We start from the raw sequence: 26542 nt of genomic DNA, 5'->3' as shown, positions 1-26542 counted from the left end.
ACTTTGGGCTAATATGGTTAGACATTAGCAGGTTCAAGTTGTATACAAACACAATATTTTTATAGCACACACAAACTGCCGCAGCCTATCTTATATTGCGCATTTCGAACAAACAGTTCCAAAGTGGGCCATATTCCACAATACAAGGAAACTATTGCAAGGCCAGCTAGTTAGCTATCTTACAATTCGTAGTGCGAACAAACAATTGCAAGGCCAGCTAGTTGGCCTATTCTACATTCCACTATCCTAACAAACAATTGTAAAACCAGTTTGGCCACATTGGCTCGACATGAACAAAACATTATTAAGCCAGTTGGCAGGTCTACCCCAATAGAGGGATGATTGGGAAGTCGTCACAGCTGTGTTGGCCTGGGCAGGGCTCTGCCACAGGGATGGAGCCACAGCTCCAGGCACCTGCAGAACAAACCAAACACAAAAACAACACAACCTACAAAATATTGTATATCCAGGCTGACAGTCGTAACAGCAACGCATATAGCGCACACTAAAAATTCTAAAGTTTTCTCCAAAATAGATGGGGTGCCCAATCAGTAAGCCCTAAAATTCAAAATTCTGCTGATGTCGCTCTGACTGCTTGACCGTCTGGCTACATTGTTGGCTGACAATAAAATGCGGACGTGTGAATGGGCAATGCTTGTCCACATATCATGCTTTGAGCATAACTATTAGCAGTCCACGATGACATTTTCGTCTGCCACCACTGACCAAGACGATCCGGATTAGAGCCGAAATTGGTAACACGAGATCGGTTTTCCGAAAATGTTTTTTCGCAAACATTAACATCAAGCTTTAAACATATGATTCTAACTACAATGATTTCCCTTTGTGCAGGTCTTTAGGGGAAAATGATTTATCTGGGACCTGTTCCTTGGCTACAACTTGGTAAAAAGATGTCCATTTTATCACAACGTAGAATTTACAAGTTAGCATCACTGCAAGAGGCTAGAGTTCGCTACCCAAACAAAGTGAAGCACTTACTTTACCCTTTTAAAGATTTGGAGACTTACCTGGACAGGTAATCTTTAATTTTTTTTAATGTTTGTTACGTTTTCTTATTAAATATTATTACGTTTACTTGACTGTTTACCTGGTATGAAGACCAAACACTCAAATATTATAGAGGTACAAATGCATGTATATTCTCTGTATGCCTTCAGCTCTGTGGATCGGGCACAGTTTCAGCTCTTCCATCCCTGTGTTGAGGAGCTGTTGCAAGCTGAAAAGTTATTCTGTTCCTCGCCGTCCCATAAAATTGACTATTTTGTGTCTGCAGAGAGGATGGACCACACACCTAGTTTGAAACAACCTGAGGTAAGTGGAGTGTTTTGGTTGAACCACATTCTTTCACCAGTTGTAATTTTTAATGGGTTATGTAAATTGGGTCAAATCTAACGTACGTTGGTGTTTTTTTTAAATAGTTTGCCTCCCTAAACCATGGAGATATGTTCAACATGCCCTTGTTTTTTTTTTTTTTTTTTCAACACATTTTTGTCTATCTGAACAAATTGTTATTTCACGACAACCCACTTCACTTTAATGGGCCTAAATACAGACATGAATCAGAAAATTTTCATTGAAAATAAAAATTCTTTATATCAATAAAACAATAAATCCAAAATTCTCAATGAACTTTTGTGAAACTTGAAAAAGTGAACCTTGTTTCCAAACAAGAAACTAAAAATGTCAAATTTAAATAATAATGCTGTATACACTTTAAAATACTGCAATGTTATACAAGTAAAAATACGAGTATATTTTCAGGAATTTTGGTTTAGTTTTAAAAAGTTTTTCAAAATATAAACTTTAGATACAAATTTTAAAAAAGTGTAAAATAACAGCTTTGGATTCTCAGCAAATGTAATTAATCCCTGGCTTTCAGGAGCGGCCTATTTGTCCCCCCTGGCATGCCGTCAGGGATGAGCAGCTGCGGTCAATCTGCTGATTACTTCCTGTTTTGGTATTTACACATCAATGAGTCCTACCTAGTACCATTGTCGGATCGTTCTTGCATGCGTTCGGCATGCCCTTGTACTCCTACCAACTCCTGCACAATTCCAGCAATGTTCCTGGATGTCACTGCGTGGATTCAATAGTCATGCAGCTCCGCTACCTTTATCTTCAATACCTCTTGTCCTCATGTTTCCGGTAAGGTATCGCTTCCGTTTTGCCAAGTCCTCTTTGTTTGTAAGGATCCCTTCTGAGTGATTAAAGATGTTTCCTTAACGCTACTCGCCTCGTTTCCCCTTCTGTTTCCCGCAACAATCGTAACACTGGGTTGCGCCATTAATCTGTTCTGGAGATAGAATCGTGAAGCGCTGTCGTCCTATGGCGGACTTAAGTCTTTTAGAATTGTATAATGACAATAAAGGCATCAATTATTCAATTGACCATCAGTGTTCTGCATTCGCTTTAAAGGTATCTGGCTCCATCTAGCATTGAGAATGGGTATGTACAGACCCAGAATGTAAGCCGACGTTTTCAGTCGTAATTCAATGCAAAAAACAACATCGTATACAATTGTATGGAAAAGTTTGGGCACCCTGATCATTTTCAAGATTTTTCTCTATAAATCGTTAGTTGTTTGTATCAGCTAATTTCAGTTAAATATATCGTATAGCTGACAAACAAATATTTGAAAAGTGAAATGAAGTTGATATGATTTAGAGAAAGTGTGCAATCATTACTTCATCAAAAGTAAACAGGTGCATCAATTCTGAAACCTTTGTTGTTTTATTGATTTCAATACCTTTAGCACTAATTATTTTAACTTTTTTTGGTAAGCGCATTGACTCTTGGCCTACAGTTATGGACAAAAGTTTTGAGAATACATTTTCATAAAGTCTGTTCCTTCAGGGTTTTTAGGTGGTTGCCAGATGTGTTTATGGTATAATGACATACAATTAGAAGCATTTCACAAGTATTAAAAGAGAATTACATGCTATAGGTCAATGTTTGCAGTGTTGACCCTTCTTTTTCAAGACCTCTGTAATTCTCCCTGGCATGCTGTCGATCAACTTCTGAACCAAATCCTGACTGATGGCCGTCCATTCTTGCATAATCAATGCTTGGTGTTTGTCAGAATTTGTGGGTTTCTGATTGTCGGCCGCCTCTTGAGGTTTGACCACAAGTTCCCAATGGGATTAAGGTCTGAAGAGTTTCCTGCCCATGGTGCTCCATCATGCTGGGAAAGCATTCTTTATCACCAAATTACCCCTGGATGGTTGGAAGAGAGGTTCAATTGATGCCAAACAGGCACCAGGGCAGGAAAAGTTGTTTCAGCTACGGGATCGGGCCACCACCATTACAGAGCTTGCTCAGAAATGGCAACAGTCAGGTTTGAGCAAAGGAGCCACGGCTCTCCCGCAAAAACATCAGGGAGAGACTAATATTCTTCAGAAGTTACAAAGACTGGACTGCTGAGGACTGTGGTAAAGCCATTTTCTCCAATGAATCCCATTTTCTGATTGTTTGGGACATCTGGATAAAGGCTTTTTGGAGAAGACTAGGTGAGCGCTACCATTGGTCTTTTGTCATGCCAACAATGAAACCTCCTGAGACAATTCATGTGTGGGGTGGCATTTCGGTCTTGGTAGTGAGCTTGCTCAACATCTTGCCTACAAACACGGCGATGAACAAAGAATGGTACCAGAACGTCTTCCCGAGAGCATCTTCTCCTTACCATTAATTGGCAATTTGGTGATGAAGTATGCCTTTCCCACCTTGCTATAAAGCAAAGGTCGTAACAGAATTGCTTTGGTAACAAAACATCAAGATTTTGGGCCCTTGGCCCGGAACTGGTTACCATTCGCTTAGTGTCCTTGGAAAAGGATATTGTGGTCATCTTCCGAATGTTCGATTCTTCTTTCTTGGTAAAACGCACGGTAGATTCATTTATGCCACAATAGCGTGCTATGCCTTTAGCATAGCAACGTCACTGTTTCGCTCACTGTCATCATGTCTTGTTCTTTTTTGTGTTCTTTGGCAAGGACGATACAAAATCCAAACACAGGTGGAATAGGCTTGGCGGCGTGTTTCTTGGGTTTTTATAGTATTCAGTGCGCCATTCTTCTTGTATGGTAAATCGCTTCCTCTTTGGTGCTGAGTGCCAACCATTTCAGCGCCAAAGAAGCGGTGCCCTGACTTCTGCCATATTTCATCGGCCTTCTGCTTGCAAGTTGCAGTGTAGATTTTGACATTTTTATGAACTTTTTTTATATTTCAGAAAAATTAAACACGATGTAATGAAGCAGTGAATATTGAAGCCACAAAGTGGCAAAAAATCACAGTATTTCCTCCTCTTGGCTTTCAGATTACTTATTATTGATCTTAAATTAGTTTACAGATTGTTTCCTGCAGTATAGAGAACAGAGGATTGTGGGTCATGAATGATTCAATTGATGACACAATGATTTGTAACACAGTAAATATACTACTGCCATCCCCAAATTCAGATCATCACCAAAATTTAATTTGTCTATTTAATTGCTAATCACACAATGGAACGTTCACGCTATCTCTGTGCCATTTATAAAAAATAGTATCTCTTGATTTTTATCTAGGTTTATCTTGAACCCTTTAATGTTTATGTTCTTGGTTTGTATTCGCAGGTGTGTTTCATTGGCCGAAGCAATGTGGGAAAGTCATCTCTTATTAAATGTCTATTTTCACTGAGTCCTCATGTGGATGTCAGAATCTCCAAAACACCTGTGAGTATTCATAAAAAATAAGGTGGCTGTAACCTTAGACATTTTAGATACTTGTTTGTGAGAAGAAAACCTGGGGCATCTAAATCAAGGGTCGGCAACCTTTAACACCGAAAGAACCATTTGATCAGGTTTTGACATCTAAACTGAATTTATTTCTGAACGCATTTATTTCATAGAAAGACAAAATATTTTAAAAAAACAAAAACAACTCCCCTTTTATGCTACGTCGTTTACCCCAGCCGTACACTTAAAACTGTTTGACTAGGCTTTTGAAGATGGGCTATCATCTATACATCTTACTATTTCTAAGTGTGTGAAGGCGTTAGTGTCTTTGTCCGTTAAAATCGGACAAAATGGAAAAAAGGCCGTACATCCGATTTGAATGCGGTTTTGAACAAGCAATTGCAAATGTACGGCTCTAGGATGTTACCTCGCTCATTTTTTAAATTTGGGCCCCAGTTTTTCAAAAAAGCGATTATTGAGAATGTGTCAGGGTGTGGATAAGTGTGTTTGTCCGTTAACATCGGACAAAATGGAGACAACACCGTACATCCAATTTGAATGTGGTTTTGAACAAACAATTGCAAATGTACGGCTCTACGATGTTACCGGGCTTGATTTTTGAATTCGGGCTGCAGTTTTTAAAATGATCGATTTTACCACTTCCAATAAGGAATGTTGGGGCTTTATGGCCCGGGGGCAATTGTGCAAACATGGCTTCGTATCTGACCGATTTTGTTTGGCATCAACTTCACTATGAAGACCCCGTAAGAACATAAGTAAAGGCACCATCAGAAACTGCCGCCGCGGCTGCTTTGAAAGTGGAGAGACTTCGTCGCTACACTCAGTCATCGTAAAAAGACAACACGGCTCTGTCGTACTTGGGAGCAGTTGTTCCACTTTTGCCTTCCCCTAATAGATGTCCAGGCCACAATCCATTCGCAAATAGTAGCTAGCTAATAGCTAGCGTAACTAGCCTGGCACTCCCTGCCATCCTTCATAAAGCTGTGTTGATGTCGATGTCCACGCCAACATCTAGCGGCAGGAGTTCTTTTGTAAATCCAGCCGGATTGACGTCGGGCAAAAAATGAGTGTGCTCGTCGTCATACTGGATGTATTGACAAAAAATATATATATCCCAGCAGTCACTGCGCAGTACCTTTTCTATTGGGAAAATAGTAGAGTCGTGGAATGTTGAGAGAGCGGTAGAGGATGGTGTACCCTATCGACTGATTTATTATATTTTATCATGATAGCAATTTTAGTATTGCCCATATATAAGGCGCCCCTGTCTATTTTGGAGAAAATTTAAGACTTTTCGGGACGACATGGAGAGAGCGGTGCATGACGTGGTAACTTGCATTACGATGCAGACACACAAATAAATTTAATTTAACCTTACACTGAACTTCATTCTGATTTTGTTTTACATTTGTATACCTTTCTTCTCCAGGGTTGGCATTATTTACCATGCCTCCACCCTGACTTTCAGATGCAACCTACCAAGGGTTGTTTGGTTTTGTCTTCCCTTCAAAATATTCCCAAAATGTTGCACACAAATGTCCTGACAATAGGATAACGCACGACCACTTTCCAACTTGCCCGGGAAGTAGTACTCCTCTCTTATTAGCGAACAAGCTCTGCCATTGGCACTGACTAACGGGAAAAAACATTGAAAAAATGCGATCAGAAAGACAGTGCCAATGATGTCCTTATGAGCAGCCTCTCGCGTCCGCTGTATGCCCGTGAATCAAAATTCTCGTGTCTCAAGATAAATATTTGCTCAAAATCAAACTCGGGCACTCGTATGTCGAGGTATTACTGTATTTCCCTTGCCAAGTGTCTGCGGTTACCTCGTTCCTCGATTCCCCGTGCGGTCTTTACTCCGGTTTGGTTTTGTGATCTGATTTCTAAGTCTTTGTTATTTTCTAAGATCCTGCCTAAGTTATTCAAGTTTTGTTATGAGCACTACTTCCCTCGTCCTCACCTGCTTCCTTGCGATTGGGTCCTATTCCTCGTACTCTCACCCTGACCTCTCCCCAAAGATATAACAGAACGATCCGACCACATGGACTCAGCGGGAAGCCACTGACCCTTGCGCCGAGCCTCTCGCCGATGCCAACCACCCTGCTCATACTTTCTCGATTACTGGCCCCATCCCTCACATCGTCGCTCCTGGCTACTCGCTCGACTAAGTGAGAATATCTCAATTCCGTAACCCCTTTTCATCGCCCTAGTTATCTGATATCAAACTCCAGCTATTCGTTTCCCAAATGGAGGGAGAGTCCTCGGCCTCCATCTCCCCCTGTTGATTGCCCCAGTTATCTGTTTCGACTCATATTATTCTGATTGTGATGACGGTTGTGAGCTAATTGATTTGTGGGCTGGAGATTCGGACTCGGACTGTGATTCCCTCAGCCGATTTGGACTTCGATACACCCCCCCCGGAGGACCTTGACCAATGTTCCTTCTAAGATCCGCGCGGGCGCAATTGCGCGCTACTCTCGCCTTCTCTGCAGGAGCAATCATATGGCGCGCCGTAAATAAAATCCTAACTTTTTTTGCCCCTTTCCCCATGATGGCGCCATTTATGCGGCAGCCAGCACAGTAGCTCTGTCCACTCTTATGTTTTTTTGTGTTTTACAGAATGTTTTACATGAAAAATTTGAGATAACATTGAAATGCCCCTGCTAATGGCAGGGGTGACACTGGTGTGCCCATAGCAGGCAATGGTGATGTCGCTCACACTGGTACTCGGTGCGCTCAGGGAGGTTGTCTTTCTGCCCAAACCAATGAAAAATGTATTGAGGTATCGGGCACAAGGAGACAGACAACTACGCACACTCACACCCATACCTAAGGGCAATTTTCAGTGTCCAATTAGCTTATCTTGCATGTTTTTGAAATGTGGGAGGAAACCGGAGTACCTGGAAGAAGCCCACGCAGGCCCGGGAAGAACATGCAAACGCCACACTGGTAGACGTGACCAGGATTTGAACCCAGAACCCTAGAGCTGTGAGGCCGACGTGCTAACCATTCGCTCCACCATATAACAAATGTAATTCAAGAAAAACAAAAAAAAAACGTACCTTGCATAAAACATGAAAAAAACTCTCTTGCAACTGTTCGCTCAGGGCGTCGCCATCTTACCGTAGTTAACGGGGGAATGTTGGGTTTATTCTGTATTGCTATTATACATTTATGTGTAGTAATTCATTTCTTTGTTAAATCATTCTTCCTATTGTTCGGAAAGTGCTCAAGGTCATAAACAGCCGTCTGGTCCTCTCTCACGTGGACTTCTTTCAAGGATTGTCTATCCTACATCTCACCCAGTATCGGGCTCTGAGGGCTTTTGATCGGGCTCCGAGGAGGCAGCAAGGACTCGGGATATCTGCCACTTCCATAACACTCGTATAGTGTGCATACCTCGTGACGCACTTTGCGCTCCTTTATGTAATTGTTATATGGTTGTTAGGTCAAATGAAGGCGTGATTGTTTTAATCCAAATGAGGGTTGGTTTTAGTTTCCTGTTCTGTTATTGTTAAAATACCGTGATTGTTATTATAGTTACAGATGTTGTTTTTGCTTACGCGTGTTGAATTAATCAACAACCTTGTAATTGTCTTGATTTTTGGCCTTAATGCGGTACGCGAATTACTATTCGGGAGAATACTTTGAAGACAGGGGGGGGGGGGGGGGGGGGTCTTGTTGCTTTGCTGTATCTTCCCTTAAGGTCCTTATCCAGGATGCAATCTATTTAATTAAATGTCAATAATTGAATAAGATGGCTGCCTGCAGTGATTGATAATTACATCAGAAGGGTAATTATTCATGAACCTATCACATGCTGTGACTGACGAGTAGCCTTTATAGATGTTTACCATGTCAGCACATCCTTATAGTTTTTAAGGCTGATTGGCGGTCTTGCGGCTGACCATGATACCTGCGTAAACTGTATCTCATGCTATTATTGCACCCAGAGACTTGGTAAACACTAGACTGCTAAAGACACTTCCTGGTTGTACTGCTCATGTTCCCTCTTTGAATATGTCTACATGCAGACAACACTCTTTCGGAGCACAGAAAGGAAATGATTGATTTTAAAGCAATTTAAAGGGTAAGGCTTATACGCGGGGGCGACTTACTATAAAATCTATATCAACGGCATGCCGTTCAATTTTTCTTTCGCCGTAGTGCCATTCAATTAGAGGCTGCCGCTCTACTTTTCGACTAGCTGATCAGAATTGTGAGAAGATACATTTTAAATAAGGTTAATTTTATGGATGAAAAGAGAAACCAGGTAACATGTACACATGTATTTAAAAATAGGCACAAATACAAGGCAATTACTGGTAAGTTATTAAAAGTTCAGTGGTGAAAATAAAGTGACACGTCGCCATATTAGCTGTCCGCGTCATTCATATCACCTTCCGCATCAGCGTCGAGTCTCTCAGTGAGGTTGATAGATCTGAAAATACAAAACTTCAGGAGCAGGTTAAGAAAGAGTCAGATCAATTTAAATAGGAAATAGGTTTCTTAACAGGCTGCAGGATGGTTGGAGAATGCTCAAACAGCTGTGAACCTCTCACAGCCTGTTGTTGTTGTTGTTGTAGAGGCAGCGCCCAGGTGGCCCTAACATAGGGTACGCCTGGCTAGCGCTAGCACCTTCGACGGCTCAGTCACCAGCACGTCCAGGGGGGGTGAGGCGACACCGAAGATCTGGAGGCGGAGGGAAGAAAGGCCGGGGCAACGCTGGAGCCAATGTTCGAGGTCTTGCGTCTCTTCCCGGCAGAGGGGGCAGGTTGGGTCGAGGGTGGGGTTGAGAAGGTGACGGTAGGCTCTCAGGCTTGGGTGGTGGCCCGAGCGGAGGCGGGCGATGAGAACCGCGTCGCTCCGGTTCTTCACGCGCGCACAGTCTAGGCGCCAGTTATATTTTGGGTAGACGACCGCTGCGCGATGATCCGGTCTAGGTGGATTGTCGCGAATTAGTCGTCTGATGGCTGCCTTGGCTGGGGCGAATGAGATTGGTCGTGGCTCATCGACCTTGGAGGAGGCGGCTTCCTTCGCTAGGGCGTCTGCCATCTCGTTCCCAGGCAACCCGCAGTGACCTGGGGTCCACAGGAGGGCTGTCCGAGCCCTGCGCTGGTTCAGCAGACGACGGATTTCGCCGGTGTCGGCCGAGTGGCTGGCGATGGCAGTCAGTAGTGATTGACTGTCCGAGCACACTGCGACGTCACCAGCTATGTTCGTGTCAGTTAGCCATTGCAGGGCCATCGTCATGGCCGCCTTCTTTTCCTCGAAGGAGGACGTGAAAGGGGCCCCACGCATCGGCTTTGAGTGCGTGGTGATTGGGTCTGCCGGATCTCCAGTGGTGACGATCATTGCCACCCCGCCGACCCTTGTTCCATCGGTAGCAGAGCCGTCGGTGTAGATGGTGACCTCTGGTGCGACTGCACGGATGGCGGAGATGGCACGTTCCCGAAGGACTGGCGGGGGATCGAGTTTTGTGGCACTCCCAAGGGTTGCAGAGACCGTCCAGAGGTCGGTGTCGTTCACCCATGGGCACTCGATGGGGGGCGGGAGGACCTCTCGTTGGTTTGACAGGGTGGGGGGAGGGCGGACATAATTCCCGACGCGGTCTTGCGCCAGCTGGAACGCTGGAGACGGTGCATGACTGTCTTAGTAGCAAGTTCTTTTTCAAAGGAGATGGCTGCTAGTTGGTTTACTCGCGAGGAGTAGGAGCACACGCCCGCTTCTAGCTGCAGCGCCTCGACGGGTGTAGTCCTCAGTTGGCCCGTCACGATGCGCAGGGCACTGTTCTGGGCGCGACCAAGGTCGTCGAGTCGGGACCGCGACAGGAAGGGTTGCCATGCTGGGGCGGCATAGTCCATGACGCTCCGCTGAAGGGGGAGGTGGACAGAGCGTAGGCTGTTTTTCTGCCAACCCCAGTCTTTTGTGGTCAGAGAGGCAAGGATGCGGTTTCGGGAAGCCACTGTCTTGGTGACGGCCTTCACGTGTGGCCCGAAACTCAGGCACCTGTCGAGCTTTACCCCAAGGAATTTGGGGGTGGGGTTGAAGCGCAGGCTCGTTTTTCCCACAGTGACGGACGGGGTCCAGGAAGCCTCCCTTGGGTCGGTTGAGAAGAAAGTGACCTCACTCTTCGAGGCGTTCAACTTCATCTTCTTTTTGCAGCTCCACTCGCAGACAGCTCTGACTGCGTTCTGGATCGCCGCCTCAGCGTCTTCCTTGCGTGTACTCTGTGCCAGCAGGGCAACATCGTCGGCATAAAGCGCGATGTCGACCCCTGCTGGGATGATTCTTCGGAGGTTGTTGATGTATAACACGAAGAGGAGGGGTGCAAGGACAGAGCCTTGGGGGAGATCTTGGGGCAGTGGAACAGACTTTCCCCGCTCCCCGTTTATTAGGACCCTGGCTCGGCGGTCGGAGAGGAAGCTCTTTAACCACCGGGCAGTTTGGGCTGGCATGCCTGCGTCCAGCGCCGTCAGGAGGAGATCCTCCTTCCAGACACGGTCGTAGGCTTTGCTGTAGTCCAGCAGGGCCATCACTCCGCGGAGCGGTTTTTTCCGTTGGAAGCCGTCGCTAATGGTCTGCGTGATGTGGAGGATCTGGTCTTCGCAGCTCCTCAGTTTGCGAAAGCCCGCCTGCTCTCTGCAGATCCAACCTCCGGTTTCTGCCTCGTAGTACACTCGGTTGTGGATGATTCTCTCGAGGGTCTTCACCACGCACGAGGTCAGGCTGATTGGACGATAGGAAGAGATGTCACTGGCAGGTTTGCCAGTCTTCCTGAGAGGTAGGATGTTTGCCTCTCTCCATGCCTGCGGGCAGGAACCGGATCTGAAGGATTCATTGAAGATTCCCAGGAGTTCCCGCCTGGCCGCAGGTCCCAGCGCCTTGATGAAGGATGGGGGGGATATCGTCCAGGCCTGGGGCGCCCGTCGGTCGCATCTGATGGATTGCAGTTTTGAGCTTCCGCTCGCTGAAATCCGCGCAGCTCTCGCTAAAATCCGCGCAGCTCTCGCCGTCAGCTGATGGGGCATCCAGCCGTTGCTTCGCTTCTCGGATGCGGTGTCGTTCTTCTTTGAAGAAGGAGAGTCTGCACACTGCGGCATAGTGCTTGGCAAAAACATCGGCTTTCCCCACGTTGATAGTGTAGAGGCGGCTGTTGTGTTGCAGGTCTCAGTAAGCGCGCAGTTATCAACTGATCCGCTGAGAGAGCGGATCAATCGCAACGTTTTGCTGGTGTCCAGGTTGAACTCCAGCTTGTCCAATAGGGCAGCCCACTTTGCTTCCTTGGCCGACCAGGTGAGGGTGTTCACTTCCCTGCAAGCGGCTAGCCAGTCTTCTCTGTGGGCGCCTACGAAGCGGCGTAGGCGATTGCGTTCGTTGATGGCAGATCTCACGTCAGCCGACATCCAGGTGTTGCTCGTCTTGCCTGTCCGGGATTTGCCAACAATGTGCTTCCCCACCTCCTTCAGCAGAGTCGTGAAGCAGGAGAGGCGGTCGGTCAATGGCCGGGGCGTGTTGGTTCTGAAACTCAGGACTGCGTCTTCTACGTCCTGAGTGAAGGTTGGCCAGTCGACGTCTTTGTGGTTCCACCGTGCCGTTGATAGGGGTGGGCACGACGGGCGGACGACACAGGCCACTGAAATGGACAGGGGTAGGTGGTCGGATCCAAGGTCCTCATCAACAGTCCATTTGGCATGGTTGGCGAGCCGCGGGTGGGCAAAGGTGGGGTCGGGTGTGCTAAGCCCGCCGGTGTTTTGGTTCACTCTTGTTGCCGACCCGTTGTTGAGGAGTGTGATATAGTTCCTCAGCTGCCAGTCCTCGATGTCGAACCCACGGCTGTCGCTTGGCTGGTTGTGGTCCCAGAGGCCGGAGTGGGCGTTTAGGTCACCGCCGATGATCACGTCGGTGTTCGCCCCGATCCAGGTGAGGTCTAGTTCGGAATTTGGTCCCGGATCTCGGCATGGGGGTGCGTAGAGGTTGTGCACCATCAGCCAGCGGTGCCGGGTCACACGTACCTTGATCGTGGACGACTCCAGGAGGCCCCGCAGGGAGGCGCCCAGGTTCATGAAGGAGAGGTCGTCTTTGATCAGGGTCATGAGTCCGCCCCCGGGTTGGTCTTTGGGGCGGTCGGCACGGACGACAGCATACCCCGGGAAGGTCGGGGTGGAGTCTTTGGCCCGCAGCTTGCTTTCCTGGATCAATGTCGTACTTGCCTTCGACCATCCGCTTTTCCAGCTCGGCAGACTTTGTCTTCACGCCGTCAGCATTCCACTGCAAGATGCGCAGCATGGATCTCTTGGCTACGTCGGGGATGTCCGTCTTTGGTTTTGGGAAGGGTAGGAGGGGGTTTGGGGGGTTGGGTTGGGGTTGGGAGGTAACCGGTGTCGGGGTGGTGGCACATTGTGGGCAGGACCAGGTGTCAGATGGCCTCATAGTTGCCGCAGCATCACGGGTAGTGCCTGAGCAGGACCGGTGGTAGGGTGCTCTGCAGACTCGACAGGTGAGGGGCTGGGTCGTCTTGGCAATGGTACGCTGGCAGCCGGTGCATTTCACTTTGTGCTGGGAGTCAGACGGGGGTTGAACGGCAAGGCCGGCCGCAACGCGGCCGGCGACTGTCTCGATTCGGGGCCTGTGCAGTGGGCATCTCCATGGGGACGCCTCGGGGGTGTCTCCACGGCAGCGCCTTCCGCGGTGGGTCATCGCTCCACAACTTGTTTCCGCGCAAGCAAGGAAGCGGATACCAGTCTTGATTGCCTTGTTGCAGAAGCAACAAATCCGCCCTCCCGAAGGGGAAGGGCCGGGAGGTTGTCCTCCGTGGGCCACGCACCTCCAAGGGCCGGTCTGCAACCGCCGGGAGAGGCCGCTGCAGGCCGCTGCTGGCCGCTGCAGGCCGCTGCAGGCCGCTGCAGGCCGACTGTTTGTGGCATAGGGCGGGGCAGGTAGGGGCGGAGCAATGGAGCGGAGGTTGGCCGCGACGGATCGGACGGTGGCAGTGGTGGCAATTTCCGTCAGGTCCCGGGTTCGTTTCGACATCTCCGGCAAGGAGGAGGCGGGAGGCCAGTGCCGGATACCAGCCCCCCCATCTCAAAAAGGGGTGGGGAGGGGAGACTCCAGGGTCTCGGTGGCGCCAGCTCCCTGACCGGGCCGATGGTCCGAGTCGTGGGGTGCGCGCCTGACGAAGCACATTCGCCCAGAGGTCTGGTTGAATGGAAGGGGCCACGAAGAGGCTGTATTGTTCCCTTCCCCAAGCGGAATCAAGAATTCAAAATGGTGCTCTAAAAACAAAGATGAGAGGAAGGAGGGTAGGTGGCTTTGAGATGTGTCGCTTTCTCTTCTTTTTGTTCCGTAAAGCCACGTTAGGATTTGATGCCTGTTGTCCTCGCAATTCTCTCTGAATGAACACTGGGTCAGTCTTTATATAGGAACACAGGGTAATATTTCTAAGACAGTGATGTAGGACAGAGTTTATGTAAACAAAACTTAGGGCTACTAAGGTTAGACATTTGCAGGTTTTAATTGTATGCAGACACGATATTTTTATTGCTCACACAAACTGCCGCAGCCTATCTTATATTGCGCGATTCGAACAAACCGTTCCAAAGCGAGTTGGCCACATTCCACAATCCAAGGAAACAATTGAAAGGCCACCTAGTTAGCTATCTTACAATTCGTGGTGCAAACAAACAAATTCAAGTCCAGCTAGTTAGCTATCTTACAATTTGTGGTGCGAACAAACAATTGCAAAGCCAACTAGTTAGCTATCTTACAATTTGTGGTGCGAATAAACAATTGCAAGGCCAGCTAGTTAGCTATCTTACAATTTGTGGGGCAAACAAACAATTGCTAGGCCAGCTAGTTAGCATATCCTACGTTCCAGTCTTAACAAACAATTGTAAAACCAGTGTGGCCACATGGCTCGACATGAACAAACAATTATTAAGCTGGTTGCCAGGTCTACACCACTGAGGTCACGTTCGTCATCACCAGCGTTGACTCGCGCGTGCCGGAGAAGTAGCAAACCAGTCTAAATCGGGCCTTCTGACCTGAAACAATGGATCTGGCAATCCTTCGAGCCGTTGGGAGCGGTGTAGCTCTTTTTGAACATCCAGTCCTCGTAGAACTGTCGTCCTTGAATGGGCGTTCCAGTAGACGTGGGGGCCTGTATACATTTGATGCAGCCTCCTGGAATCACGGCCACATCAATATGTAGCTTCTTCAATTGCTTCTTGTTGTCATCGCTAATGTGACAACGGTATGGATCCCAGGCAACAAGGCGCAGGTTGAGAAACAACTCTATTTCACCAGCATGCGGCTCTATTTTTTAAAACTTCCCGTAGTGACGTTCAATTAGAGGTGCCGTTCAATTAGAGGTGTCGTTCAATTAGAGGTGTCGTTCAATTAGAGGTGTCGTTCAATTAGAGGTGTCGTTCAATTAGGTGTCGTTCAATTAGAGGTGTCGTTCAATTAGAGGTGTCGTTCAATTAGAGGTGTCGTTCAATTAGAGGTGTCGTTCAATTAGAGGTGTCGTTCAATTAGAGGTGTCGTTCAATTAGAGGTGTCGTTCAATTAGAGGTGTCGTTCAATTAGAGGTGTCGTTCAATTAGAGGTGTCGTTCAATTAGAGGTGTCGTTCAATTAGAGGTGTCGTTCAATTAGAGGTGTCGTTCAATTAGAGGTGTCGTTCAATTAGAGGTGTCGTTCAATTAGAGGTGTCGTTCAATTAGAGGTGTCGTTCAATTAGAGGTGTCGTTCAATTAGAGGTGTCGTTCAATTAGAGGTGTCGTTCAATTAGAGGTGTCGTTCAATTAGAGGTGTCGTTCAATTAGAGGTGTCGTTCAATTAGAGGTGTCGTTCAATTAGAGGTGTCGTTCAATTAGAGGTGTCGTTCAATTAGAGGTGTCGTTCAATTAGAGGTGTCGTTCAATTAGAGGTGTCGTTCAATTAGAGGTGTCGTTCAATTAGAGGTGTCGTTCAATTAGAGGTGTCGTTCAATTAGAGGTGTCGTTCAATTAGAGGTGTCGTTCAATTAGAGGTGTCGTTCAATTAGAGGTGCCGTTCAATTAGAGGGTGCCGTTTAATTAGAGGTGCCGTTCAATAAGGGGGTGCCGTTCAATTAGAGGTTGCTGTTCAATTACCCGCTCAATTAGAGTTGCCGTTCAATTAGAGGGTGCCGTTTTATTTTTCAATTCTTCCACCAAGGTGCCGTTTTATTAGATGTGCCGTTCAAATAGAGGTGCCAATGAAAATTGAGGTTTTATGGTACAGTGTTCCCTCGGTCATCGCTGTTAATGGGGACGGGGACCATCCACGATAAGTGAATTTCTGCGAAGTAGGGATTTCCCTTCAAAAACACTTAATTTGAATTTAATTCCAATTTATTTTTTACCCCCCCTGTATACAGTACACCATATAGAATACAGGTAGAGAGAGTGCAATTCATGTTATAACAAAAAACACTAAAATATGTTGTCTCAATGTAATATTTGTATTTAAAAAAAAAAATCCAAAAAAATCTGCGAAGCTCTGAGTTCGCGGTAGCTGAACCGCGAAGTAGCGAGGAAACACTTTATATACGAGAAAATACCGTAATCGCACTAATTAATGTGTGCTATACCCTGTAAAATGTTTTCTTTTTAGAAGGGGGAAGTACAATATAAAAGAGAAGTGTGCACACTTAAATTACATTTGGAGAACACATTTTATGTGTTTTTTTTCCCGCATTGCTGCCTGTCACACCTCAAGTGCCCACGGGTCAGCTTCAGGGTCATCAGCCAGGAACCACCGTTCATTGATATTTCGCTCCTTTAATCCTAGAACATCTCTCGGTGGTAGAGCAGTGGCACAGACGTCTCTCTGTCACCCCCTGCAGCTGATAGCTGTTGTTGTTGAGTCACCTCAGGGCCCTGAAGATTACCCTCAGCAGCACTAGAGCTGCCAATGGAACGCAGATTAGTTCATCCAAAACGTAGGGCGCCACGTTCCTGGGTGGCACCTTTGGTTGGTTCAGTTGGATTCGCAGGCCGCAACGAGCGGCCTCCCAGGAGAAACCTCGTGAAGGTTCCAACTGTTGTCTCCCAATCATAGCTGTTGTCTCCTGCAGCTGTTGTTGGGGTTAGCTGTTGTTTCCTTAGCTTCTGCCCTACCTCTTAAGTCAGAGCTAAAATCTACCTTTCTCTGCCTCCTCTGCTAGCTCTTTTTTGGCCTTCCTTAGGTTGCCTTCAGTCGCCCTGCGTCTTTCAGCTGGCGTGTTGTTGACGGCCTGACGTAGCCTCGGCAGCCCACCTTGACTGGGTAGATGGGGCACTTCTAGCCATCTTAATGGCACTCAGCTGCCAGCTCCAGGTATTTGGCCTTCTTGCACTCAAAGGTGGCCTCAATCCCCTCCTCTGATGTTACAGTTAGTTCTATGAGGTGCACTCTTGCCTTGGCGGACCATACCACAATGTCTAGGCGAAGGGATGTGGTGATGATCTCCGTGGGGAATCGGAGCTGCCTGTTGAGGCCAACCCTCATGTCCCACTCCTAACAATGGGAAAGGGGCCCTAGTGTATCTCTTTCCCCTCCTTTCGTGATGAAGTTGGCATTGATCTCTACTGGTGGTGAATTTTTACTGCTCTGTCGGCGTCTCTCCAGCACTTCAGCTAGTTTCCTCAGGACTTGGTCATGGTGCCATCTGTAGCGGCCCTAAGGAAGTGCAGTCTTGCAGCCCTACAAGATGTGATGGGGGCTCGTGTTTGGAGCGTTGCAAAGTGTGCAGCATACCTCATTCCCAAACCATTGGTGGAGGGTACGAGGAAAGTGTAGGTTGCGCAAATGAAGAGTCTGATCCTTCCCTGTGGGATTTTCCACAGGTCAGACCAACTGATGTTTCGGTTGACAACTCCCTCCAAGGTTGTCCAGCTTCCTTGTCGTCCCTGCAACACAGCCTTCATCTTGTAGCGCTCTCCCCCATCCTTGTCACCTTCATCAACATCTCCTTCCTCTCTTTACGGTTAGCTATGGACCAGAATCGCGGTGCTTCTCCCCATCCTAGCCCCGCTCTTCCTGCCTAAACTCTGCCCATGATCTCTTGATGCTGCAGTCTATTGCTCGCTTGGTCGTCCTCGGCGTTCCACCCAAGCTCAGTGAGAACGTTGACGTTGGCGTTCCTTACTGACTGGTCAATAGACTCTCTTAGCTTGAGAACCAGCCTAGATTTCTCTCTCCGGTAGCCCAGACTGATAGACTCCAGTGGCAGTTGCAGTGCATTCCTTCGAAAGAGGCCCGTTTCGGAAAGGCACCGTGGTAGACTTAGCCACTTCCTGATGAATGAATTGGCTTTTTCCATCTATCTTGCTCACAGTGAATGAGGAGATCTTGCTCCAGATCTTGAACTTTGCGGGGAGTTGGCTCTGGTCAATCCTTGACAGGCCATCACTAAGTTGTCTCATGATGCTCCTCTCCACCTGTTCATCAGACAGCTCTGCGGTGCACTGCCTCAATTTTGATGAGTTTTTCAGAGGGCGGGGGGATTCTTTTCCCCCCGACGATAAAGGTGGTGTTGTCGTTTCTGACTGAGTGACATACTACAGGATTTGGGGGTTTTGATTTTCATCCAGGCCCATCAACTCGTCCATCCTCTTGCACATCTCGACTGCGTCGAGGGCGTCTTATATGGGAGAAAATGTAAAATTCAACGGTTAAGGCAATTTAAGGGTATGGCTTATATACGGGGGCGACTTATATGCGAGGAAATACGGTAATCCGCCTTATTAGTGTATTATTGATAGGTTCATTAATAATTACCCTTCTCATATAATTATCAATCACTGCAGGCAGACATCTTATTCAATTATTGACATTTAATTAAATAGATTGCATCACTGGTAATGAATGACCTTATAAGGGTAGATAGATCAGAGCGTCAGGACTTCATCTTGATCTCCAAAGTATCTCCTCGAACAGTAATTCCTATTCGGCTTTAAAGCCATGAGTCAAAACAATTACAAGGTTATTGATTAAGCCAACATGCGTAAGCAAAAACAACATCTGCAACTATAATAACAATCAACGTATTTTACCAATAACAAAACAGGAAACTAAAAACAAACTTCATTTGGATTAAAACAATCACGCACGCCTTCATTTGACATAACAATTATATAACAATTACATAAAGAATGCGAGTGTTGCTGGAAATGGCAGATATCCGTATCTGTTGTTAGTCGGAGACCTTGGCGTCTCTTTGCTGCAAACCCAGATCAACAGTCCTCGGAGCCCAAGACTGGGTGAGATGTCGGATAAACAATTCTTGAATAAGCAGTCCTTGTGAGAGGACTAGATGACTGTTTATGACCCGAGCACTCTTCGAACAATAGGAAGAATGATGAAACAAAGAAATTATTTACTACACACAAATTATTTACTACACACACACATATATATCTATCTGTATAATAGAATGGTGATTTAGGGAGTTGTTATATCCGATCGTATTTTCCCTTGTCTGGTTGTTTGTTTTAATCCTTTGTAAAATGGTTTAGCCTCAATTGAAACCCTTTCACCTTTCGCATATGAAGACGTCATACCCAATATAAAAGAGTTCCCTATAGTTTTATGGTATTGCTTGTTGAGCAATAATCTTTCCAATCAATATTGGTGTTTCCCGTATTTTATCAAGTTAGAAAGCTTATCTTAACCATCCCCTCAATGTTTCAACTGAGACCACCCTTTTACAAAAGTAGCTCCACATAGTGCTTGCGCCTCTTCTTTACACTCCATTAACAGCACCCTATTATCCCCAGTTTGGGAAATCCCTGTTTCAGAAATAAATTTCACCAGGTAAAACTTTCTTTTAGAAGGGTAAGTACAATAAAAGTTAGTTGTGTTCAGAATGATTTAAATTTGGACAAACATTTTTATATGTTTAAAAAACCTATTGTTTGTACAATTTAGAGGCCACATTAATGGTTGAAAATAATTTGCGTATTTTTAATTTAATTTGGTTAGTCATCTAATTTCCATAGAAAATTTAAATTTGCAATTGTATTGAGGAATTAAATTAATCAAATGTTTGTTTTGTATTTTCTTGTAGGGTCACACAAAAAAGATGAACTTCTTTAAAGTGGGCGGTGCTTTCACCATTGTAGACATGCCAGGTTATGGATACAGAGCACCTAGAGATTTTGTGGATATGGTTGAACCATATCTCTTCTCGAGGAAAAAGTGAGATGTTGTTTTGTCCACTTGGAGATGGAATTTGTCGCAGAAATTACAATTATGTCATCCCGTAGTTTTAAAACAAACAAACAAACACAGAACAAGTACACCTGGTACATAGACATGCAATTCCAATTGTGAAATCCAGGCATTGTATATAAGGCATTGTGGTATTGATCTTTGCTAAATTGGAAAACCGAACAATCCTAACCAAGAACAGCGACTAATGGTCCTCGGAGCCCCATATAGTGGTCCGGTTGGGCCAAAAAGCAGCATGTGACGACGCCAGAACGTGTCACCCTATTCAATTTTTAACCTGCCTATAAAATCCTGGCAAAAATATAGACGAAAAAGTTTTGGTCTATAACTATAAGAGATTTTGAACTCATCAAACCCCTATTTCAGTGAATGATATAGGGTGGAGCCGCTCAAGGCTCAATTACACCGCTTGCAGTTTGTTTGCATTCACAACATCACAGGTGTACTCAAGCAAACTAATCAATTTGACAAATTACACTGGCCATGAAATGTGTATGACGTGACGAATCTAGTCATAAAGCACCAGTCACAATTCCCCTGTGCTGGAAAGGAAGTTTAGCACTGATACAAAATACAATTTCTGGTTTCATTGCAAAATATAGCACTGTTCTCAAGGATTGTGGAATCGGTCCATGATCCGTAATGTGTGAAATAGTATGGTTCCAACCAGCTGGGCACTGACCAAATCAATCCCTAATGCAACATGTGCTAATTGCCGTGAAAGATTGAAACTCAAGCAAGTTGTTTCAACACCTTCAAAATAGTGTGATCCTTCACCACTTCAGTACATTGCAATTTTTAGTCTTATGTATAAAAACGTTCCTAAAAATGTCTAAATCCATGCTAAAAATCTCAACCTGAAGACATGAGGTGAAAAATGGGGGAAATCAGGGCACCACTTCTTCGGCACTGAAATGTGTGGCACTCAGCGCAGAAGAAGAAAAATGGAAATTCCAGTGGAGATGAAGAATGATGTGCCGATAGTACTCACGGCGTTGTGGCGTTTTTCTTGGGATTACATTACATACACTTCCACAATTGTTGTGAAAAATGGCAGAAGTCTTCTTGGGCGCTGAAATTGGAAGCACTCTGCGCAGAAGTGAAATTTCTGAGCAGTATTTGATTCCGTTTAAATAAAGAAAAACAGATAGGTAGTTGTGTTATATTGGTAATATTTATTGCATCTCACTAGCAATAGATTTATCCTATACTTGAAGTGCAACAAAAATAAACAGTAAAAAATATAATAAAATAATCAATAGTCAAAAATATGTGTGTAATATATGAGTATAACAAATTAAATATAACTCGCAACCTGAGACAACTGTTCAAGTTCGAGTTTAAATCTGTAGAATAAATCTCTCTCTTTCTCCCTCTCTCTCCCCTCTCTCCGTGTCTCTCTCTATCTCTCTCTTCTTTCTCTTTCTTGCTTTCTCTCTTCTCTCTCTTTTTTTCTCTCCTCTTTCTCAGTGTCTCTCTCTCTTTCTCTCTTCTATCTCTTTTTCTCTCTCGTTCTCTCTCCTTTTCTCTCTCTCACTCTGTGTCTCCTTTTCTCTCTCTCTCCCTCTGTCTCTCTCTTTTTCTTTCTCTCTTTCTCTATATCTATCTCTGTCTCTCATTCTCTCTCTCTTTCGCTCTTTCTCTTCCTCTCTCTCTTTCTTTGTCTCTCTTTCTCCATCTCTTTTGCTCTTTCTCTTCCTCTCTCTCTTTCTCTGTCTCTCTTTCTCTGTCTCTCTTTCTCTCTCTTCCTCTATCTCTTTCGCTCTTTCTCTGTCTCTCTTTCTCTCTCTTTCTCTATCTCATTCGCTCTTTCTCTTCCTCTCTCTAGTACTCTCTTTCTTTCTCTTTCTGTCTATGATAGCTGATAAGACAAAACCTTTCCCCCTGGACTTCAATTACACTTGACATGCACGTTCTTTCCTTTAATTTCAACAAACTTGAAATAGTGTTTAAAACTCCACGATGAGACGAATGAGGGTCCACGGCATGAAAAGAATTGTGGAGGTGCAGCTCTCTCCTTGACAATGTTAAATTTCGAACTGACGGTTGGTAGATAGCCACAGGGAGGCCAGGGGTGTTAGCATATAGCCAATTGGTGAGTTAGTCTAACAACAATTTCAAAGTAAAATACAGGATGAGGCAAACATATTTACGTTTCAAGGAAGAATTTAAGTATTTTGATTTTGCGTTTTTTTTGTTGTATCCAGAGAAAAAAAATCTGATACAGGCGGTCTTGACTTACCATATTTTCACACCTATGGGGTGCACCAACTGAAAGGGTGCTGCAATTGTGGGTGAAATTTAATTTTTTTTGCCCATCGAAAAAGCGCTTCGGTTCAATGGACGCGCTGCAATGGTTGTGCTAGCATGACATATATGTTAGGATGCATGCTAGCGTATGTTTTAAAAACGTCAAGGAGCATAACTGAGTTTGATATTCTTTTTGTGATGTAATTTGTAGACGAATTAACATAAGTCAAAGCATTCGAACATCTACAAATCTGTATCCGACATAGAGAGTTCGGCCAGGTGTCCAAGTTCATCAACAATGCTCGGTTCCATCTCATTTTCAGAGTGAGAGTTGTCGCCATGGGTTTTCGATCCATCAAAACCAACTCAATCACAAGCCTTTATTGTCATCATACACAGCTGCGCATAACAAAATTGGTGGTGCTACTCCACAAAGTGCCTTTTTCCAGTAAAAACCTAAATAAGTAAAATAAAAATATAAAAGGTTACATCCGCTCATGGTAAATTCTAAAATATTGCACAATCTAAGACAGTGATTTTCAAACTTTTTGGGCCACCGCCCCCTTCACCGCCGGGCCAAAATGCCAACGCCCCCCTCTTTACCCCTTTCCAACGAACGAAGCTTAAATAAATAGAAGACAGGCGCCTCAGATATTATTCGCTAATTTCGTTTCTTTTAATAGACCAATGCGCAGTTCACCTCGAATCATAAAAATTGATAGCTGATGCATTAAGCCGGTCGCTGTGCGCATACGTCTGTGGTTAAGCGTTGCCGGCGCGCTATTGTGTGCTCCTCTGCGGCTGACTGGATGGTGGTGGTTTCCCCAGTCGCCTGCATCGACGATAAACTCGCGACAATTAGTGATATACGGTATATGCGCGCTGCTCGTGAGCGCTCGAGCAGACAACGTTTCTTGTTTCAATAAAGCTTGTTTTTTGTCGACTTTTTATGACAGACAATCAATTTTTCCGGTCTTTCTACAAACACCAACGTCACATTTTACTGTAATTGCTCCATCGCCCCCTTCACTATTTCAACGCCCCCCATTCGCCTGTTTATTCGTCAGCGCCCCCCTGAAAGTTCACACCACCCCCCGAGGGGCGGTACCGCCCACTTTGAAAACCACTGATCTAAGATATTGCACTTTTTATTGCACAAGGGGGGTTTGTGTGTCGTGCTAATGCAAGTTCAGAGCCCTGATGGCTATGGGAAAAAAACTGTCCCTAAGTCTATTTGTCCGTGCTTTGTGAGACCTGTAGCGTCTGCCAGAGGGCAGAAGCTGGAGCAGGTTGTGACCAGAGTTGTATGGGTCCCTAACAATGTTCTGGTGAAGTAGCGAGGGCTAGCAATGTCATCCAGTGAGGGCAGAGAGCAGCCGATGATCTTCTGGGTGGCGTTGATCACTCTGCATGGCTTTTCTATCTGCTGCTGTGCTTCCAGCATACTGCATTGTAATGCAGTATACCAGGATGCTCTCCTCAGTGTCTATAGAAGGTTACCAGAATCTTAGTGTCCAAGTTTTTCCTCCTGAGTACCCTCAGGAAATGGGTCGTTTCTGGCCCTTCTTCTCTACTGCCGTGCTGTTGGTAGACCGTGACATGAACCCTCAGGAAGCAGGGACCCTGTCTACGCATACTCAAAAATATACATACAGCAGCGCCAATATTAGGTAATATGTCCCTTGGCCATTTTCACTTCAATTAGGCGGTTTTGGTAGCCATCCACAAGCTTCTGGCAAGCTTCTGGTTGAATCTTTGACCACGCCTCTTGACAGAATTGGTGCAGTTCAGTTGGATTTAATGGCTTTCTGACATGGACTTGTTTCTTCAGCATTGTCCACACGTTCTCAATTCTTCATTATCCTATTTACTCTGTAAAGCACCGGTTCCATTGGCTGTAAAACAGCCCCACAGCATAATACTACCACCACAATGCTTGACGGTAGGCATGGTGTACTTGGGGTTAAAGGCCTGACCTTTTCTCCTTCAAACATATTGCTGGGCATTTTGGCCAACCAGCTCGATTTTTGTTTTGTCTACCAACAGAACTTCCCTCCAGAAAGTCTTACCTTAGTATATGATCAGCAGCAAGCTTCAGTCGAGCCTTAAGGTGCCGCTTTTGGAGCAAGGGCTTTCTTCTTGCACGGCAGTTATACTTTATTTAGCCATTTTACAATGTACTCACGTCATCATCACCCACAAAACCATCAAAGTCCCCATTTTCTGTGTCAGAATTGAACAATTGTCCATTGAAAACGCTGAGTTTAATACGTTCGTCCAGGCGGCCACAATCCATTTGAAAATAGTACAGCAGCAAGCTTCAGTCGAGCCTTGAGGTGCCGCTTTTGGAGCAAGGGCTTTCTTCTTGCACGGCAGTTATACTTTATTTAGCCATTTTACAATGTACTCACGTCATCATCACCCACAAAACCATCAAAGTCCCCATTTTCTGTGTCAGAATTGAACAATTGTCCATCAAAAACGCTGAGTTTAATACGTTCGTCCAGGCGGCCACAATCCATTTGAAAATAGTAGCTGGGTGGTAGCTATCGTAACTACCCCGGCGCTGCCTGCCAACATTCATCATGCTGTGTTGATGTCGATATATACGGGCCACAATCCATTCGCAAATAATAGCTAGCTGGTAACTAGCATAACTAGCCCGGCGCTGCTTGCCACCATTCGTCATACTGTGTTGATGTCGATGGATACAGGCCACAATCCATTCACAATTAGTAGCTAGCTCGAAGCTAGCATAACTAGCCCGGCGCTGCCTGCCACCATTCGTCAAGCTGTGTTGATGTCGATGTATACAGGCCACAATTCATTGGGTGCATTGACAAAAAAAACTACTACATATCCCAGAATTCACTGCGTACATAGTACATTGTCTACGGGAAAATAGTGCAGTTGGTGTACCCTATCGACTGATTTGTTTTATTTTATCGTGATAAGAATTTTACTATTGATCCATATATAAAGCACACTGGATTATAAGGCGCCCTGTCTATTTTGGAGAAAATTTAAGACTTTTATGTGCGCCTTATAGTCGTGAAAATTCGGTACACAGATTGTGCCATTAAACATGCATTTGTCTCATGTTTACTAAGTGAATTTATTCATTTATGTGTGCTTATAAATAAATACAGCAGTAAATAAATGTAAATATTAACATATTAAAAATAAATCATATGATCATTTTGTCGTGCAGTCTATGAGCTCAGCTGCCATCTGGAATACTGAGAACTTATTATAACTTGACTGTCTAGCCCAAACTTGGGCAAACTACGGCCCGTGGGCCACATCCGGTCCGCGAGCCGTGTTAATCCGGCCCGCCGATGTTGTCCAAATATTTATATTTTTTCCCAAGATGGCGCCTTCACACGGAAGCCAGTGGCAGTAGCTCTGTCCACTCTTAATTGTTTTTCATGTTTTACAGCCCCTCTATCTTTTTTTTAAATTACATTTTAATATTTTTGTCTTTCATTCCTTTTTACTTTACTTTGTACTTTATACTTTAATGATCAGTGATGAGTATGTTAATATTTAGTCCTTTTTTCTGTCTATGTTTCTTATGTACTGTTAACGGATGCAGTTTTTTATTTGTATCGTATCTTGTGCTGACCCGGCCCATCTGTCAAAATTTTAAAGTCAATGTGGCCCCCGGTGGTCCTGGTTTTCTGTTTATTTATTTATTTTTTTTGCAGTCTCATCAGGACATTTTTATTGGTGGATGGCAGTATTGGCCTGCAGAAGATGGATCACATAGGTCTTGAAATGTGTGAAGAAACAGGATCTCCATATGTGGTAAGACTTAATTATTTTTTTGTGAAAAGTATATATGTTGATAGTTAAATAAATAGATATATATTAGATTGGTCCTCACTGTTTGGAGTTTGCTTGTTCTCCCCGGGCTTGCCTGGTTTTCTCCGGGAACTCCAGTTTCTCCTCACAACAAAAACATGCATTCCAGGCTGGTTGAACACTCTACGTTGCCCCAAGGTATGAGTGTGATAGTGAATGGTTGTCCGTCTCCTTGTGCCCACCAATGTTCATCACAACAGACTACCAACGGACCTACGATATCCCCGAGGACATCTCGTGATCTTCGTGGATAGTAAGCCCACTCAGAGTACGTCGGAGGCCGCGAAGGGAAAGAAAGCAAAAGCACGGATGACGGGCGGGCCTAGCTGCCAAGCTAAGGCTGCAACCACACCGGGCACCGCTTCTGAATATCAACTCCAGATCCATCACCCACAAAATGGATGAGTTGAAACTTCAGATTGATACCAACAGCTTTGT

General features: G+C 45.2%; 1 protein-coding gene across 3 annotated transcripts in view; it reads left to right on the top strand.

Moving 5' to 3' along the window:
* Positions 1-26542, top strand: part of gtpbp8 (GTP binding protein 8) — a 43513-nt gene that overhangs the window by 1814 nt on the left and 15157 nt on the right. Inside the window, exons 2-8 of one of the 3 annotated variants that reach the window (XM_077735950.1) lie at positions 853-1036; positions 1179-1332; positions 4629-4727; positions 19827-19957; positions 25948-26047; positions 26183-26242; positions 26305-26542. The exon at positions 26305-26542 is cut by the window's right edge and continues 920 nt beyond it. In XM_077735950.1, the coding sequence (XP_077592076.1) occupies positions 867-1036; positions 1179-1332; positions 4629-4727; positions 19827-19957; positions 25948-26047; positions 26183-26242; positions 26305-26358 (768 nt within the window). In that variant the 5' untranslated portion in view covers positions 853-866 and the 3' untranslated portion in view covers positions 26359-26542. Of the gene's footprint in view, positions 1-593; positions 756-852; positions 1037-1178; positions 1333-4628; positions 4728-19826; positions 19958-25947; positions 26048-26182; positions 26243-26304 lie in introns of those variants that run through there. The other 2 variants (XM_077735949.1, XM_077735948.1) reach the window with 2 other exon arrangements.

The sequence above is a fragment of the Stigmatopora nigra genome, chromosome 16 (assembly GCF_051989575.1).
Source record: "Stigmatopora nigra isolate UIUO_SnigA chromosome 16, RoL_Snig_1.1, whole genome shotgun sequence".
Classification (NCBI taxonomy): domain Eukaryota; kingdom Metazoa; phylum Chordata; class Actinopteri; order Syngnathiformes; family Syngnathidae; genus Stigmatopora; species Stigmatopora nigra.
The sequence above is the reverse complement of the archived record's forward strand: the minus strand, read 5'-3'. Positions and strand labels throughout refer to the sequence as shown.